The sequence below is a fragment of the Acomys minous genome (assembly GCF_964271855.1).
Source record: "Acomys minous genome assembly, chromosome: 11".
NCBI classification, from domain to species: Eukaryota; Metazoa; Chordata; class Mammalia; order Rodentia; family Muridae; genus Acomys; species Acomys minous.
In genome coordinates this window covers 48,970,368-48,988,990 of record NC_140492.1, presented here as the reverse complement: position 1 = coordinate 48,988,990, position 18,623 = coordinate 48,970,368, and the positions used below count along the sequence as shown (strand labels likewise).

Below are 18,623 nucleotides of genomic sequence, written 5' to 3'. Positions count from 1 at the left end.
AGAATTCAAAGTTGTCACTAAAGTCTGCAATCCAATGAACAGGGAGAGTTTCGGATTTAAAAACTCAGTGTTTGTTTCTAAAGACCAACAATGCCAGGGACTCTGTTACTCAATGTCACATCCGTCATTTGTGTGCAAACATCCAGTCATCAATATTAACTTGAACCTTGCAACTTCGTAAGCCTCTTATTGTTACTGTCTCAGAGCCTCTGCCAATATGAAATATCAAAATGTCTTCAGCACCTTGGTCCTAGAACACTTGGAGTCCAAATTGACATTTCTTCCACAGTAAATAATTCTGAGCTATGAATTTCTCATAGTTATGATTTCAATAACTCCTTTTTCATAAATGGAACTCATTCCACTGTATAGGTAATGAGAGCAAAAGCATGGTCTAAGATCTCATAGCAAGTTTTAGAGCCACAGCCATACCTAGGCTAGCAGGTAATCTCACAGTGTAACAGTTTTTTCATAGCCTTGTTAAACTTCACAGTCATTTACCCAGTGAAAATGGTCTCAACTGGACTTTAAAGTCACTTGAAGGGCTTGCCAAAACATAGACACTCTGTCATCTACCTCTCAGTATCTAACAGAACAAGCCTAGAGTAAGACCCAAGGATTTACAGTTGCAGCAAGCTTCTAACCAACACTGATGTTACTGGTCTAAGGAGCACTGACAGACTGCATGCACTAACTGAATGGCAGAGACATAGTAAGGCAAGAGGCTTTCTGAAACAAGTTAGCCCTAGGAGTGCAGTTTATTGCTGTTTCTGACCTCCATTGGAAAGAACAGGACAAAGATGGAGTGAGAACCGGAGCAAAAACACTTCAGTATTTAGAAAGAGTTCAGGATGTCTGACACTCAAAAAAGAGGACGCTGAGGAGCTGAAGAGCTAGCTCAGCAGGTAAAGGTGCTTCTTGCTCTTCCAGAGGACCTGAGCTTGGATCTCAGAACCAACATGGCATGCTTACAGTCTCAACCGCCAGGGAATATCTCATGCCTTCTTGTGGCTTCTGTGAGCACCTGAACACAGCGTATAGTACACACAGACACACACATAAATAAAAGTGAACACAAAAATAAAAGAATTGGACAGCAAGATCCTTCCACTTCCTCCTAACTAGAATGACTGGTGTGAATTAACTATAAAATGTGAGTGCTAGCCCTCCGCAAGTGTCCTAGATGGATTTTCAGTGAGCCCCTTAGCTACATATTTGAAGCACGTGGCTTGGTGTGGACCTAGAAAGGAGTCCTTGCAGCAAAAAGAAGACTCATCCATGATTTGCTAACCAGGCAATGCGACTGATAAAGGCTCGGGTAATGTAAGCCCAGTTTGAACCAACAAAGTAATATATCTGCCAAAGTGAATTTTAGAAAATAAAGAGCTAAGAATTTTTCAGTTATATCGAAAGATAATATCCAGACCAGAGTCGCTGGTGGTGCCTGCATTAATTTCCTGAGCTTTTATAACAAATTACCACAAGCCTGATACTTTAATGCCATGCATATTTATCCTCGTTACAGTCCTGAAAGCAAAAGTCTGAACGTGGTTTACTGCACGAGAGGCAGGGTCTTTCTAGAGTTCATTCCTTTTGGAGATTCTAGAAAACAGTCCACCTTTTATATCTTCTGCAAACCTCTGCACTCCTCGGCTTATGTGACTCTCTTCTTCTGCCAGCACATCAACTGACTGGTCCTCCTACCTCTTTCTTATAAGAACTTATGACTGTATTTATAGCCTACCTAGGAAATCCCAGATAATCTCCCCACCTTACAGTGTTGGTTTAATCACATCCACAAGACCCCCTTGGCCATATAAGGTAACCTACAGGTTCAGGGAATTAGGACATCAGTGTATTGCGGGGCTACTGGTCAATCTGCTTAGCACAGTTCCTTTGCAGTGTGTTGCATGGTTACTTCTCCCTCAGCACTAGAATTGAAGAATTTATCCAAAAGGACAGAGAGCAGGATTGTGGAAACTAAGAATATGAAAGCCATCTTGCAAAGTCTGGGCAAAGCAACCATGGAGAGGGACAGGTGAATTGAGTCCCAAAATGAGTGCTTTTCGTCAGTTGTGTGGCCCTAGGCTTATCAGATAAGCCATCTCTACAACTTAGCTTTCCTCTGTGACCAAGAAAGCATCTCCTAAAGACCCTTTTCTTCTACTGTGTCATTCAATTGCAGTTTTCAAGTCAAGGACTTTGCTTACCATCTCCAATATTCAGGATGAATTTTGTCCACTTTCTCTTCTAATTCAAAATTCATTTCAGGTTTGAATTTGGAATATGTTCTCTAAGGGCTTCTTCTTCTCTAACGACTTCTTCTACCGATGAGGCTGTAAAATAAATAAATGAGTACTTTCATTAGGTAATTTTTAATATCCTACTGAATAATATTATTTACAGCATCAAATCACTAGTGTTAGTGTAATCTTCACACCCATTTTATATACTGGAAACATAAGGCCCAGATAAAAGTACTATATTAAGTACTGTGAAAATATTTGGTACTTGCACCTTTTATGGGATGTTATCTACCAGTGTGAGAGGTAGCCATGTGAGACAGTGCATTACATATGCCAAGCAGAATGGAAAGCCTGTTCCCACAAAGGCTAGGCTCAAAGCATGAGTAACTAACGAGAGGCAGTCACTGGGAGATGACTAGAGTCAGAGAAATGTAGACAGGCTGCTTGTTTGCCTGTTTATGGTACTTAGGCCTGTTTTCAGGTGAGGTCATGGAATTAACCTTTGATCCTCAAAAGGATACAGGACTGGTTTGATACTAATCTTGCTACAGCATTAGGGTCGCCACATAAGCACTGGCTTTTATGTGATGATTCACAGAGGACCACAAAGGAACATTCGGAGGACATTTGTAAGAAGGAAGACTTTGAGAGCTGAACCAGAAAAGATGCTTGAAAGTAAATCAAATGCTGGCATATGCTGAGTTAAGGCATCTATTGTTATGTGTAGAGTACGCATGGAATTTTGAACTAAAAGCTAGAGAAGCAAAGGTCTAGACACTCTCGTGCATAGTAAATAAACTCACCAGGAAAGTGTGATGCACCTTGTGTGAAGCTACTTACTTGTGCATGTGACTGAGACATAGGCCTCTGGGAAAATCTTGTGGTGTTATGTGGACACATTCAGTCTTTCATAAACCAGAAGTTCTTTGGGAAAAGGAAAAGAGTGTGTCTACTTTTAATTACCAAGCTTCTGAACTTCTAAACTAGGTTTTCTTCTGTAATATGTTTGCAAATTTTATAAAGCAACCACCAAATAAGTCAGGGTCTAATGAGCAGATTACTAGCTATTATAAATGAGACTTATGTTGGTATGCTATACGTGCAGTACCTACACCTTTTGTCTACTCTAAAAATATCAGAAATTTAATTGACTTATTTATGCTAAAAATCACACGTTATAAGGAAATTATTTATCATAATCAGGTCATCAACTCTTGAAATATTGACCTATAAAGACATATATTTTTTATTGGAATCCAGTAACCAAGGAAATGGTTTGATAATCTGTTTATTTGAGTGCTAAATAAAATCCTAGCTTCAACTAGTTATCTTTGTTTTATAATGGCTCTCATTCTTTTCCCTAGTCATTTATTTATTATATATATACTATACACTAGCCATTTGAAGAGGGAAGCAGCAGCCTAAGTGATTATGCAAACCTTAAATATAACTACATGTTTGTGTGTGTTCATATGCTTTTTAAAAGAGCACGTCTGTGACAGGGAGTGACGGATAGCATTGTCAGGGGAAAAATTAAAGAGACACGATGTAATTATCCAAACTGGAATTAAGCCAATTAATAACCTGTGTGCTAACATTACCCTCAAAGTGCTAAAAATACCATCAGACACTCGGATGCCCTGGGTGGCCATGGGCAGCAGGCTTCACCTCCATCAGACACTCGAATGCCCTGGGTGGCCATGGGCAGCAGGCTTCACCTCCATCAGACACTCGAATGCCCTGGGTGGCCATGGGCAGCAGGCTTCACCTCCATCAGACACTCGAATGCCCTGGGTGGCCATGGGCAGCAGGCTTCACCTCCATCAGACACTCGAATGCCCTGGGTGGCCATGGGCAGCAGGCTTCACCTCCATCAGACACTCGAATGCCCTGGGTGGCCATGTGCAGCAGGCTTCACCTCCATCAGACACTCGGATGCCCTGGGTGGCCATGGGCAGCAGGCTTCACCTCCATCAGACACTCGGATGCCCTGGGTGGCCATGTGCAGCAGGCTTCACCTCCATCAGACACTCGGATGCCCTGGGTGGCCATGGGCAGCAGGCTTCACCTCCATCAGACACTCGGATGCCCTGGGTGGCCATGGGCAGCAGGCTTCACCTCCATCAGACACTCGAATGCCCTGGGTGGCCATGGGCAGCAGGCTTCACCTCATTCCATCTCAACACTGTTCCCAGGCACGTGCACCCTGGCTTTCTGATCAAGGGCTGGGCCTGAGAGGACTGACGACACAGTCCGAGCTCAAGGGGCTTAAAAGTGATGATGATGAGACTTACATTGCTTCTGATGGAATTTTTCAATGCATTTTATTCATTTGCTGTTCATTAAACCTACCAGTTCGTGAAACCTACCAGGTGCCAGGATAGCACTGTTGCTGAGAATGCAGACTTAGGGTCATATTGCCTGTGTTAATCCCAGCTCTGTTTAGAGCTCTGTAGTTTAGCAGATTCCATGAGCTCACTATACTTGAGTCTCCTCTGATGTGAAGTGAAGGCACTGGAGCACCTAACTCCTAGTGTTGCTAATTCATCACGGAATGCTGCGTGCAGAGTAATTGTCCCAGAATCTACTGGCTATCGTGTGTGTGTGTGTGTGTGTGTGTGTGTGTGTGTGTGTGTGTGTGTGTGTGTGTGAGCTAGGAAATATTTCTTGAACTTAGGGGATACTGAGATCTGCTAGCCTTCACATGACCTAACCTCCTTGTAAGTTTATATTTTAGAAATCTGGGGTACTAAAGTTCATTGATCTCTGTTGCCAGCCGTATCTCATAAAAGTGTGCACCTTCCATCTTTGCTTTCTTGCCTGGTTTTTGTGTCCTGAACTGGCAGGCTGTGACTAGAACACACTCGACAGGTCCACAGTTCATCATTCTGATTATTTACTCTTCATATTAAGCCTTTCTCAGGAGCTGCCAGGTCGTTACCAGTCTGTGTGCTTTCCTTCTCTTAATCTCTGCCGTCCTCAACTGGGCCAGTAACATCACATTTTACAGATGGGAAAACCGAGGCTCTGAGCAAAGCCCTGTCTCATTAGTTGTTATACAGCTGTGTTTGCTGGGCAGCCCGTGCCCTTCATATTCAGTGTGCCAGCATGCATTTGTAAGCACCGCCCTCCCTGCTCTGGGCTTCCGGATACTTTAAGACCTGCTGCAGAAATCGCCAGTGTCAAAATCAGTGACTCCTCTCCCTCACCTCCAAAATGGCTGTGGACCTTGTATTTCTGGCTGGTCACAGCAGCCCTTGGTAAAGAGGTCAGTGTGCAAATAAGCTAAATCACATTGGCTGTGACTTCTTTCAGATGCCTTGCTCTTGAGTGGGTTCCAGGTGCCTAACATTTCTTTCGGTTTTCCTCTTTCACCCTAAGTAGCACCGTCGCTACTGAAGCATGACTGACGGTTTTTGCTTTTATACACAACATGATTCTTGTTTTAGGACAAGAGGCTTAATCTCTTCAGTAACATCTGATGGCTCTGTTCTCTTTATAAGCACCTCCTCCTTTTAAAACACGCACCCTCAATTTTCTGTTGTCGAGAGCTCACACTAAGTGCAATCCTGTGCCCCCAAAAAGATATAATCAAATTCATGAGCAAACAACACAATTGCCCCCTTTTATTTTGGCGGCTTGTTTTCAATTGAAATATAGCAGAAAAGTTCCCATAGCAAATCTTGCAGGTAGAAAAATCTCATTAGTAATGTAAAACTCTTATCATAAACTGAAAACCTCAGTCTCCTTCACCCACACTGTGCCTGTATTTTAGAAATGTGTTGCATGAAAAAGCCACATCTTCTTTCATGGTAGCAAATAGCAAATGATGTTCACCAAACTCTGGGCGAGGTCTTTGCAGATAAATCCACTGCCTGAGTTAGCTTGAAAATGTAGCACAAACTATGCCTTGCTCAGATGGGACATTATAATGTTACATTCTCTGCTCTGCTCTGAGAATGAACCAAGAACTTTAATCTTTATGCTTATCATTCAAACTGAACAAAAAAACATTCCCCTTGAATATAGACGTTTGAGGAAAAAAGAGGGGGTTGCACTAATTCTTTAGATGGACGACTCTTGCTATTCTGGAGGCAATGGTGATTTTCATATCTGTTGGGCCAGAATCTTTAAGGAATTCTAGTGGATTGGTAATCCGTGAAAGAGCTTGCCAGGCTTCTAGAACTCTGGGTTCTATGTTAACAGTTATTGCCTTTTTGTGATTTATTACTCTGAGCTTCTGGGCCTCAGTTTCCTCCTTTGCTGAATTAGGGGTGGGAGAGGTTCATCTCTAGGTCTTTTCCCAGCTTTGTATTCTCTGGGTCTGCAAACCGCCTCAGTGTCTGCTGGAGTCTGCCTTGCCAGCTCTGTTTGTCACAAAGATTAATCCATTTTAACTGTACCTTGGAGTGCACCCGGGAGAGGCGGATGGATGGATTGTTTTGCACCTATTATTGCATCAGAACTTTTGCCTTTTTAGACAAGAATGTGCCATGCCTAAAAGCTGTCTGCCTGTCTGCCCACTGACTTTGTCTGTGCTCATCTCTTGCCATGGTGCCTCTTTTTCCAGCATCTGTCTCCCTCCAAGATCTAGATTCGGCATCCGACTGTACCTGTCTTGTTCTCTGCAGCATCTGTCTGCTACACTCCTAGACCATCGTTAATAAACTTTCACACATGCCACACAACCCCCCAATATGCTGGCACCTGCTTACAAATATCTACGATTCATAAAACTAGGAGAGAAAACTGCGTTTTTTAAAAACACCTCTATCTAGTGCCATTTGTATCTGCACTTTTTGTTTAGTTGTAAGTTTTAATAGTTCCCCCTTTGAGGGTTTGTCAGTACGAGCAGTATTGCTTATCAGAACACACCAACAGTCTTTTTGTAATATTCGCTTTCCCCTCTGGTTCAGCTGAGCCTGCTGACAGATCATTCAAATTCAATTGTTTTATGTCTAAGCCGAACAGCTAATTAAAGTAGGGATGATTAACCTGACTGGCAGTGTCGCTCTCCCTCTCGCGCTCTCTCTCCCTCTCCCTTTCTCTCTCTCCCTCCCTCCTGTTCCAATCAGTCTTTTTCTCACACACTCTCTCTCCTTTTCGGTGTGTCTCTGTCTCTCCCACTCTCTCTCTCTCTCTCTCTCTCTCTCTCCTCCCTCTCTCTTCCTCTCTCTCAGTCTCTCTCTCCCTCCCTCGTTTGCGCTCTCTCTCTCTCTCTCTCTCTCTCTCTCTCTCTCTCTCTCTCTCTCTCTTGCTCTCGCTCTCTCTCTGTCTCTTGCTCTACTGTTTTTTTTCCCTCTCTCTCTCTCCTAAACGTGGTCTGCTTGCTGATGGCAGAATGGCACTCGGAGATTTGTGCATTGTGTCTGGTTTCCTACGGGCAGGCTGACCCAGTGCCTCCAGGGACTTATCAATAGACCACTCAGAAGAGACACAGACAGGAGAGAGGAGGAGGGGTGGGGGGGAGAGAGAGAGAGAATCAATATCAAGAATAGAAGGAGCTCCGAAGCCATTTTTTTTTTAAAGAAGTATCGGGACTTGGGAGAGGGTGACAAAGAAGGTTTTTCAAAGAGGCAGTGGAGGAGGTTCTAATAAATTTGGAAGGAAACAGTTCCCTGTCTTGGGAAAAGGAGAACTCCTGACTGATTAGCATTCACACCAGGTATGAGATGTTCTACCCCTTATCACTGTGTCGCAACCGAGGTGGAAAGGCTTTTTTTTTTTTAAGGAGACTAAGGGAGCATGTATTTTGCTGTGTTTGTTGTTGGGGGGTAAGAGGGGCGGCGTGAGAAGCTGTGGGCATTTGTGTATGGGAGCAGGGAGAATGGAAGCAGTACTCGGGGGTGGGAGAGAGTATGGAGTGTGTTACTGTCTTCCCTGTCTTTGTGCACCCCTGGGGGGTACCCAAGTTCATTTCTAGCAGGTGGATTTAGACGGGAGTTACTTAACGCTTGACCGCCAGTTTTGAAAAAAAAAAAAAAAAGAAAGAAAGAAAGAAAAAGAAAAAACGCTGCTTCCTATGTCTGTTAAAAGGAAGCTCCAATCTCTCTCTCTCTCTCTCTCTCTCTCTCTCTCTCTCTCTCTCTCTCTCTCTCTCTCTCTCTCCCTCTCTCCCTCTCCCTTCCCTCTCTCCCTGTCTCCCTCTCCCCATCCCTCTTCCCCTCTCTTCTTTTTTTCCTCTTCTAACCAGACAGCGGGAGGGCTCCTGGCTCCCAGCCAGCCCAAAAGCCTCTAAGTGTTTTGCACTTGTTTCAGGGAGTAGCTGCCCGGGGATTTTTCAGCATTTTCACTGGAGAACAAAGAGTTCTTTACAAAGGGAGGGGGGGTTAATGTCTGATATATGTTTCTCTATTTTTATTAGGTTTATTTTATTTTATTTTATTTTATTTTATTTTGCCTAAAAAAGAAAGAGACAAGAACAGTGCATTGCTCTAAAAAGACACAAAGATATTCAAAAGAAACCTAGTTATCTTTTCTCTCCGTCACCCCTACATATATACATGAAAAATTAAAAGGAATGACTAATTAAGTTGGCTGTGTTGCTCTTTTCTCCTCTTCTAGTCTTTCTAAATTCAACTGTTCCTCTGCTCACTCTGCTGTTCTTTCCTACTCACAGTAAAAGTTGCTCAGAATGCATCCTCTCTTAGCATGTCTGTACCATTTTTGTGTCCCTGAAATCTTGTAGAAGAAAGAGTCAGAGTCCATCAAATAATCAATTTAGCGGCGAGAACATCCTCTACTTTTGCCACTTGGGTAAAAAGTTAATTATGGAATCTGAGCTCCCAAAATACCAATGGGGTACATCAGTTCATTTGCTCTCCCAAGTTTTTGCATCCATCTGTTTAAAGGGCATCGCTTGTGTCACTTGTCAGTTATTTAAAAAAAAAAACAGGTAGTAAAGGAGTAGATATTTATCTTTTATATTTTGTTTCTATGACATAACCGACCAAACTCCCAGAGAGATTACTTGTCCCATCTATGATATATTAGTTCAAGCAAACTAAAGTCTAGACGGAGGTTTCTAAGCATTTCTGATTGCCTCGTAGCTTTGTATTCTTTTTGATGTTTTGCCTATGCATGTGTATTTCCACTATGAATTCGTGTTTGTAGCAAACATTCCAGAATCCTTGTCATTTTCAAATTAATCCTCTAACAAAAGAAAAAAGAAGTCAGAATGTTAACTGTCTGTGCAAAGTATACTGAACACTTTTATCTTTTAATATATGCTGTACACTTCATATTTTTATACTAATATCCTTGAATTATAATCCCGGAAAAATGCTTTCTTTCCGAAAGTTCTACTCTTAATGTGTTTATATTTTGAGTGCCGTTTGGTAATCTTTTGAAGGTACATAAAGGACACTAAACTGAGCAAAGGAGAAATAGCCACAAATGCCACCACAAAAACAAAAACAAAAACGAAAATATAGATCAGGCTGAGCACAAACTGCATACAACTGTGGCTCAGAAGGAAGCAACTACAACAGTTGTTCAGAAGTCATACAGAGACTCGCTCCTTCTCTCTTCCTCCCATTCATGAAAAAATAAAATGTATTCTATCCCCGGGGATGGACACTATAAGAAAAACTACAGGCATATACATTTTCCATATTTGTGAAATGTGTGTCTATCCCTGTTTCTTAAGGGCACAGTGCTTATGGGGCAGAGGGCAACGCCTCACTAGTCAACCCTCCCGGCTGGGAGGTCTCAGTGCCTTGTGTTTGAAGTAACTTGATAGCAAGGAGTCTTTTGGGGGAAAGCTTCTATGTGTGTGCTCCTTCAGTAATGACCCTCAGATTAAACCTGGCACTGGGTGGCCGAGCCAGCACTTGACCTCACGGAAAGATATTAGAAGTAGGGGAAGTTTGGGCAAATCCAGAATTTCTAGGGTAGGTTACTTGTTACAATTACATGTTTTCTTGAGGAAAATTCTTGAATTACACTCAGATGTCTGTATTTTTGTAGAACTTGTAATGCTTTTAGTAGTGCTTAAGGAGTAAATGATCCTAAAATGAAAGTCAGTCGTCAAAAATAAAAGAAACTAAGTCTTTTAAAAGTTTTAGTTGAAGGCAAGAGATTTAGGGGGATTTTTTTTTCCTGCACTTTGCTAGGTTTCTTTTTTTTTTTTTTTCTTTCTCCCCACCCCCCCACCCCCTGAACCCTTTTGTTGTTGCAGCTGTTGTACCTGCATATTTGGGGTTGTGTGTGTGTCTCCTCTCCCCGCCCTTCATCGGCTACCATCTCAGGTTTTTTGATGTGACCAGCGTGTTTTGAGAGGGACAGAGGACTAGGAAGGGACTTGCTGAGGGCAGCAGTGGCTCTGCTTGATCCACCTCAGGAGCAGCCATCAGCTAGCTGTGCTGTGAGAGTACAGTGGGAGGTGATAGCTGTCATTCTGGGACTCTTCGTAGATCTGACCTAAGAGTAGCACATTCACAGTCGAGGAGAAAGGGGGAAAATAGAAGAGGAGGAAAGAAAAGCTCTTTGAGCTGGAATACACTGGCCCTTTCTTCCTGGAGGCAATCCGCTCTGGTTCTTGGCGACGTGTCCTGCACTATCAGATATCATATGACTTTTATTTAGATTTCTTTTTGGAGAATGGCCTGTTAGGACTCTGTTTGTTTTCTTTTATTTAATTTCCTTCTCCCTTCACCGGCTAGTTTTGTGTATCTGTGTGTCAGAGTGTGTGCACGCATGCATATGTGTGTGCAATTTTTATCTTTGTTTTTGTTCTGTTGATCTGATGCTTTATTTAAGGACAAAGCTTTAATTATTTCAGTATAGAGGTTTAATCGTTTGCCAAAAAGAAACCTCATTCCAGGCTTGGCCGGGGGGAAGGGGGGGTACATTTTTAACCACCTCCATTAACACAGGAGGCTGCAACTCCTAATGCCTGCTGGTCAGACTTATGCCCACTCCCTCACCTTTATGCACCCCTCCTCCTCGGCAGCCTGCACAGCAGCGTGAGTTAGGAAACACCTGTGCAGAGTTGGGAGGGAAATAAAAGTAGAGGCAACTTCTTCAAATCTGCACTCCTGGTTTCACTTTAATAAACTTTTTTTCAATCCTTGATTTTTTTTTTCACTCTCGGTTGAGTTTGAAAACATCAGAGACAGTTGAAGATATGTCTGTGGAGCTTTTGTGAGGCCAGCTGAGCACCACTGGAAAGTGGAGCCGGAGTTGCAGTCCATTCAGAGACTTAAGAATTGAGTAAGAGGTTTAAATAAGGTCTTTGAGATCTGTGGGCTGTGAGTGTGGTGATAGATGATAAATGGAATATTTAGGGTATTCAAGGAAGAGAAAGAGAAATTCTCAAGCAGGGGAGAGACAGGCATTTTTGCTCTAATTAGTACTTTTAAAATCTTAACTCAATCAAATTTTTATTTTATGTATCTCAAAATTTAACTGACCAATGTATGATCAAGCTACCTTTCCACGCTTGCTATGAAAAACAATTATACTTGCTATGACAGACAATTATTGCTGGATTTACCCTAAAATGTGATGTATTTCATTTTTAGTTTTGAAGAATTCAAATTTTAGTTTTTAAGAAAAGAGGCTAACCTCTCTCGATATGCATAAGGTTATCAGTACATTTTTCTTGCCATACAGAACATACTAGATCCTGATTGTGTGTGCACATTTTTGTGTTACAACACACAAGACTGCTTTAAAGATTCAGGTGACCGACCGCTACATGCTTTAGACCTGTAGTTTTTAGTTTCTTGTTACTTGTTCTGAAATTATTTTTCTTGAACCTTTAATGTGCTGTGTCTTTTTATAACCAACGGTGAATTTTGTTGAAACTTGAAAAGAAATGTATTCCACCCCTTTAAGAGTACCCAAAAGGGAAGGGAAAACTATTCTCCTTCAGCTCAAAAAAAAATTTTTTTAGAAACCTTTTTCCCCTAACGGAAAACTCAAAAACAGCTCTGTCTCAGAACGTTAAACTTGGCATGGGTAAGAAATGTGAGTTTTGCTTTGTTTGAGGAAATTTGTTTTTGAGACAACAATGTTATAAATATTTTTAAATTGCCTGCTGAGCATGCGCTGTCTCTGACTTTATTCATAGTTTTAAATACACACCAATGCAGTCTTCTGAATGGCCACAGGTAAGGCTGTCGGTTTGTGGGATTCTTCTGTGAGGCACCTTCAGTGACTCTCCTCAGTTTTCCAGAAGGGAAAGGGGCAGGAGCTGAGTTCAGACCTGGATACCCTTCTAACTATCATAGAGAAAAAGTGAATTGCCCACTCAGGCTTGCACACTGTACTTAGGGTAAGTACTATTCAACTTTTCTTTCCTGTACGAGTTGCCTGCCTTAACTTTCTGGCTTATTACTAGCAGAGTAAATGGAGAAAAAAAAATTTCACTCAAGGAGGAATGTGACTGAGACAGAAGATTTGCAGATTTTTAAGGGCATCTATTGTGCATAAATTTAGGATATGTGAATTTGCCAGTGAAATGCTAGCAGCTCAGTGCTTACACAGAGCAAAGATGTGCTAGCCTGAACATGTCTGGTCTCATCTGGAACCGAAATCTAAATCTAGGTGGGCCTGTAATCATACCAGAAAAAGGAACACATGTATCTTTTGTGCAGGCTTTTTTAAAAACCAGCCTTCCAAAGGCAAATAACAAAAGAAGTGGATTCTCCTCTTGCGTAGTTGGTCCTGTACCTTTCTCCTGCAGATGCATATACCCAGGTGTTGTTGGTCTGTCTGTCTGTTGTCCTTGCTGCTGAGGTTCAGTCTCTCCAGTCAGTGATGGACACACTTTACATTTTCCAAAAAGCTTTATCTCCATCACTCGGCTTGATGTTGCCTCCTGTAGTCATCTCTCTCAGGTCTGCAATGGCCCTCTCAAGTTTTGTCATTCTGATTGAGTCTTTCTGTTTGTTATAGTTATGGTGGAGACTGTTTACATGTTGGGAGCCTTTATAACTATTCAAACAAGTTACCCTCTAAGATGAAATTTCTCATACAAGTAACTTACTTGTTACTCAGAATTGAAATTGTCTTGAAAAGATTTGTAAAAAGCTAATTAGCCATTTGGGTTTTGTTGTTGTTTTGTTTTGTATTTTTGCTTTATGATTTTTAAATATTATAACAAATGTAAGTGATCAGTTTTTTGACAAAATACATATTGTTATGGAATGCTTTTATAATTTGGTTTTTTTATGTGCTTTAAGATCAAACTTTAAAATTCAATGTGTTAAAAAAGAAATATCTATTAATATTTTCAATACCCAATTTGAAGTAATTCAGAGTTTTAATTTTCATTCAGCAAGCTACCTTTCATTGCCAATCAATATTACTTTATGTGTGTGTGTTTATCCATGTATATATAAACATATGAATGCATACTTGCATATACATCAAAAGATACAACACCATTTAATATTTATATTAATTCTACTTTTACATAAAAGAAAAAGAACTAGTGAACTTTTGTTGCTTTATCATTTTTCTGTAACTTAAAAATTCAATAAGATGTCAGCGCTATTTGATTACTTTATGCTTATAAACATCCATTTGTATTCATATAGATTACCTTAGTTTGTATTCCATAGGTCTTACACACTCTTGCATTTCAGGCAGATACATTAATGCTAAAGTTTAATCAGATACCACTTGCTGGGTTCCGTATCTCTTAGTGTGTTAACAAGTGGGTTTTTTGGTGTTTTGTTTTTAATTTTTATTTTTTTAATTCTTTTCTACTCTAGCGAAACTAAATGTTTCTATATGTCACTAGTATTCTGAGAAAGAAAGTTCTAAACTTGTGATCTCTGAGATAGCTTTCAAGCAAACACGAGATAAAATCTTTACCTTGCTTCTGCTGGGTCCGTTTGTCCATGCTGCACCATCGCAACCCTGAAAAAAATGGCGATAATAAGTGTGATGAGATAATTTCTCTGATCATAGAACTAGATACTAACTAAAAAAAATTGTGGCATATGTAGGAAAATGTCAAGACCTTCTCCAATAAAATCAGCTGTTTTATGCTTTTTTGTCCTCATGAATTTTGTTTGTGACTTTGTTGGCTTGCTAGAGCATTCCCTATAATCATAGGAAGCCACAGCAACACTGCAGCTGAGGAGAGCCCAGAGAGCTGACTCTGGGAGCTGTAGCCTTTCTCAGCAGTCACACAAGGTAGGAGGAGTAAGGAGGCTACCCTTTTCTTTGCATTTTCCTAGTTTATTCAGCCTGCCAAGGACAGAGATTTTCTTCATGCATCTTTCCTTCGCCTACCTAAGGCTTTTTCTTCAATTCCAATGACTTTCTACTGCTTCTGAGAAATGGTTCACAAGGCAAAGCATCCCGTTTTCATTTTATATTGAAACATGGAAAGCTTTGAAAACCGGGAAGGACAAAGGAAAGGGGCCCTACGGCATCTGGGAAATATCCAAAGCAGCATTGGGTTCACAGCTAGTTTTTAGGTGGTCGTGTCTGTAGCTTATCTGTTCTCTCTAAGGCTTCCAAGTGTTAAAGTAATGAAGGGATAACTATAGGGTGCAACTGTGATCTAACTGATTCAGTAGATGGAGCTCTTCCCCCTAAGTCTGTATTTAAAATGAATGTCCCACTGCAGTTGGTGGGACTGTGTTTTAAGGTGTGTCATGATACACACATAAAATCAAAGCCTGGATAGCTAGAGGAAGAGACATCCTGGCACTTTTTAAAGACATGAATCATTTGTTCAGAAACGCAGAACTGCAGGGGAGCAGAAAGAATAGCGTGGGAAGTGAAGTTTACCTATCTAAATTTCTCCCTGTGGTTCTTGATAGTCCTAAGTGCAAAGTGAAAGCAGAACAGTTTTTATACTAGGGGATGGTACTATAAACCTAGAAAAATATATAGCATGTACAGGGTTTCGCTGTGCTTGTGACAAGCCTTTCAAGCTATTTGTACTGTATAGCTCTCCTTTCATTTGACTCGGCAAAGGAATCTTAATGCTGTGGTGCAGTTGTTTCATCTAGTTAGTTTAGAGAATCTGGCTGAAATGCTACCAATTCTGCATTGTGACAGCACCGTAGATAACAGGGCAGATTTGCAAGGTGCCTTTATGGGAGCAAAAATACCTTCAACAATGACTGAAAATAGATCTCTGGTGTCTGTTTTAATGTAGAAATAGTTGTTTATTTCTTTTTACACTAACCAAAATGAGTACTTGCCATAGGACTCTTGTCAGTTTGTATTATCTTCGGTACCAATAATAAGTTTGATCATGGAGGGAAAGAATATGTATGCGAGATGTAATAAATTATCTTCCTCGGTCTGAGATGTCTTCTCATAGATTGGAGATATTATTGAGTATCTCTTGTTAAATCTTGATAGTATCATTTGGCCAAAATAGAACTGGCATTGGCCTTACTACCAAAAGACATAGTATTTTTTTTAAAGACTTGGATTTCTTTTGCACACCACATGTCTGAGTTTGATACAACCCAGGAAAATAGAAAGGATGAGACAAAATTGTTCCTAAGCAGCCACCGTAGGCCAAACACTGAAACAGTGCCAACCTGGACCAATCAGATGGCTTTTCAGAAGATGCAGGCTTTGCTGAGCACTTCTGTGAAGAGAAGAGCGAGAAAGCCCATGAAAGTGCATTCAAATGAATGAATCTTCACTGATTTTAGCTAAGTCCATAGTAGTGAATTCAGTAACTTTCTGCTTCTGTAAAGTAGAACACATGCCTTTCCTGGGCTAGCTGAGGCTCCTCGGTGTTGTGCTCCCACATTTTTCGAACAACAGTATCTTTCTCGGTTTAAACAAGTGAAAAACTTCTCACAGAGAGCAAAGAGTAAAATTAATGGAAACTCAAAATCAATTCCAAACCCATTTCTGGCATGACGAGAATAACATTTGTGCTGTGTTTAAAGCAGTTTAACACAAGAAAATGATAAAATGATCAATATATTTAAAGCCAAAAATAACCAGGAGAGCACAATCTGCATCCATTCTCAGTCCTGAAATGCTACAGTTTAGGTTAAACATGAAAATAAATGACTATTTCTTTTATAAAGTGGCGTTGTGTGCCTTATAACATAAACAGCAACGATGAGGTGCCAGCTAACCAGTGTACTATTTAAGCTATGTTTTTAGAGTTTAGGATAAACATTTCTGGGGCTAAACTATTGTGCATTTATTTATATGCATGCACATACCGTGACCATAAAAAAACTAAAGTTAGAAGATATGTGCATTGCCTGTGAAGTATAGTGCCACTCTACAGCCCTCATACTATAAGAGAAAAAAATCAAGCTCTTAAGTAAAGCAAAAGAATGTTTTAGGCTATATTAGAAAGCCAATGAATGCCTAGTGTGGATCAGATCTAGTATTTCTTTTAAAAGTACTTAGATCTTCCTTAATTCATTAAAGTCAATGCATTCATAGATACATATACATATTTTATATCTATTGTTTTAATAGATTACTCTGAAGGACTAAGTTAACATTAATAAATGTTGAACCTGTGGATCCAAGGTCAGTGAAATGCCACTATCTGGACTTACAAAATTCTCTCTAGTCTTAAGATTTTGCTCCCAATTAACAATCTTTTATCATTATATCAGAGTCATTTGACTGACAGGATATTTATTGATCGTGTAAAATAACATATCTAGTTGAAACCTAGCTGAAGAAATGGAAGACAGCAAAGTGGAAGTACATTTAATATGTTAGCCTAAGGTGCAGTAGGAATGATGATAATTCTAACAAGCACCGTGACGAATGCAACTACAGTGAAGCATGTGGGATTACATCAGTAAGGGTGAACTCAGTGAGCAAGGTCAGGAGAACGAGGCTCAGGAGTGCGACAGGGTGGGGGCTAATGGCTGGCTGTTGGAGATGTTTAAAGCTGGTGGCTGGAATTAACAGATATGGAAAAGAAGAGTCAATCCATTTTAAACGTGGATAGAGAAGCATTCCTTTCCCTATAGGATACAATCAACGACGGAATCCAACTCTTTCAGGGAATTACAGTAACATCATAAGCTTTGGTTGTCCAGTGTGATAATGGTTGTAAAGAGCTGTTGTGAGCAGCTGCTTAAAAAGTCATAGGAGTGTGACTGCTAGAACAAGTTGCCGAGCTACTGATTGAGGTTAAAAGCACAGTTTTAAATGTCCACAAGGCAGCCAGGTGTGGTGGCGCACGCCTTTAATGCTAGCATTTGGGAGGCAGAGGTTGGCAGATCCCTGTGAGTTCAAGGCCAGCCTGGTCTAGAGTGAGTCCAGGACAGCCAGGCCTACACAGACAAACCCTGTCTCGAAAAACCAAAAAAGTAAAATAAAATAAGTGTCCACAAAGCAAATATCAGCATCATAGAATCAGAATCCTCGTATCTCAAAGAACAAAGGAACCTAAGGTATCTCGGTGAAAGAATGTTAGACTACCTGATGCCAGACCATGTAATTTTAACTCTTATATGCATACATACACATATACATGTGTGTGTGTGTGTGTGTGTGTGTGTGTGTGTGTGTGTGTGTGTGTGTGTGTACACAGAGACAGAGAGAGTCATCGGGCTGTAACTGATATATATAGATATAGACATATGATATATAATTACATACCCACACATAGTGCGGTTGGTGTGGGGATGTGGTTTGTATTTGGAAAACAGAATATTAATGGGAAACCTTAAAACAGACAATGTGAAGTTGCACCCGTATATCTGGACTGGTTCCTGTGAGTCATGGGTTCTAAAGAGGGAAGCAGGTTCTACAAAGAACCAGAAGCCTAATAGAGGAATTGTATCTGGGATTAAACCACTAACTTTTCCAATAAGAAAACTTAAACACAACAAAGTGGCAACTTGTTCTTATAATGAGAAAGGCAAAAGTGGGCCACGAAGGAAAGTTTTCTGACCACTTGTACTCCTGCCCCAAAAAATATCTGCAGAGCTAGAGAGGATTGATAACCCAGAAGTAACAGAAGAAGAGAGCAAAGGCACCAGCTCTTCCGGGTCCCTATCTTGGTACCAATAACCTCACCTGAAATGGGGCAGGGCAAGGCTGTATGGTGAGGGTACCTGTGTTCTGGGAGATGATGAAAAAGCACCATGCATGTCCTAGAGATTCTCTGGGGTTCATACTACTCCCCTGGCCCCACAAAAACAAGAAAGGAAGGAAAAGGTGAAGAAGAGAGGGAAGGGAAGAAAGAACTTTGGAAACACAACTTCGCTTCCCTAGGAATCTGCTGTATACCTCATGCATTTGAATAGAGTCTGAGTTCTTGTCAAATATTGCTGACTCACTGAGCTGACACATACTACAAGCTGGACTTCTCCTTGTCTCCTAAGCATGCTCCATTTTCTCATCCCTTTCTTCTCAGAGTCCAAAAGAGGAGCAAACTGTCCCTCCTTAATGTTTATGACA

The 18,623-nt window shown here is 40.8% G+C and overlaps 1 protein-coding gene across 5 annotated transcripts in view; it reads left to right on the top strand.

Annotated features, from left to right (window-relative positions):
• LOC311609169 (uncharacterized protein) overlaps positions 1–18,623 on the top strand; it is a 627,587-nt gene that overhangs the window by 550,442 nt on the left and 58,522 nt on the right. The window contains exon 11 of one of the 5 annotated variants that reach the window (XM_084802004.1): positions 12,362–12,525. The exons of the other annotated variants lie outside the window; for them this stretch is intronic. Coding sequence (XP_084658130.1) covers positions 12,362–12,408 — 47 coding nt within the window. The 3' untranslated portion in view covers positions 12,409–12,525. The remainder of the gene's footprint in view (positions 1–12,361; positions 12,526–18,623) is intronic. 5 annotated transcript variants of the gene reach the window in all.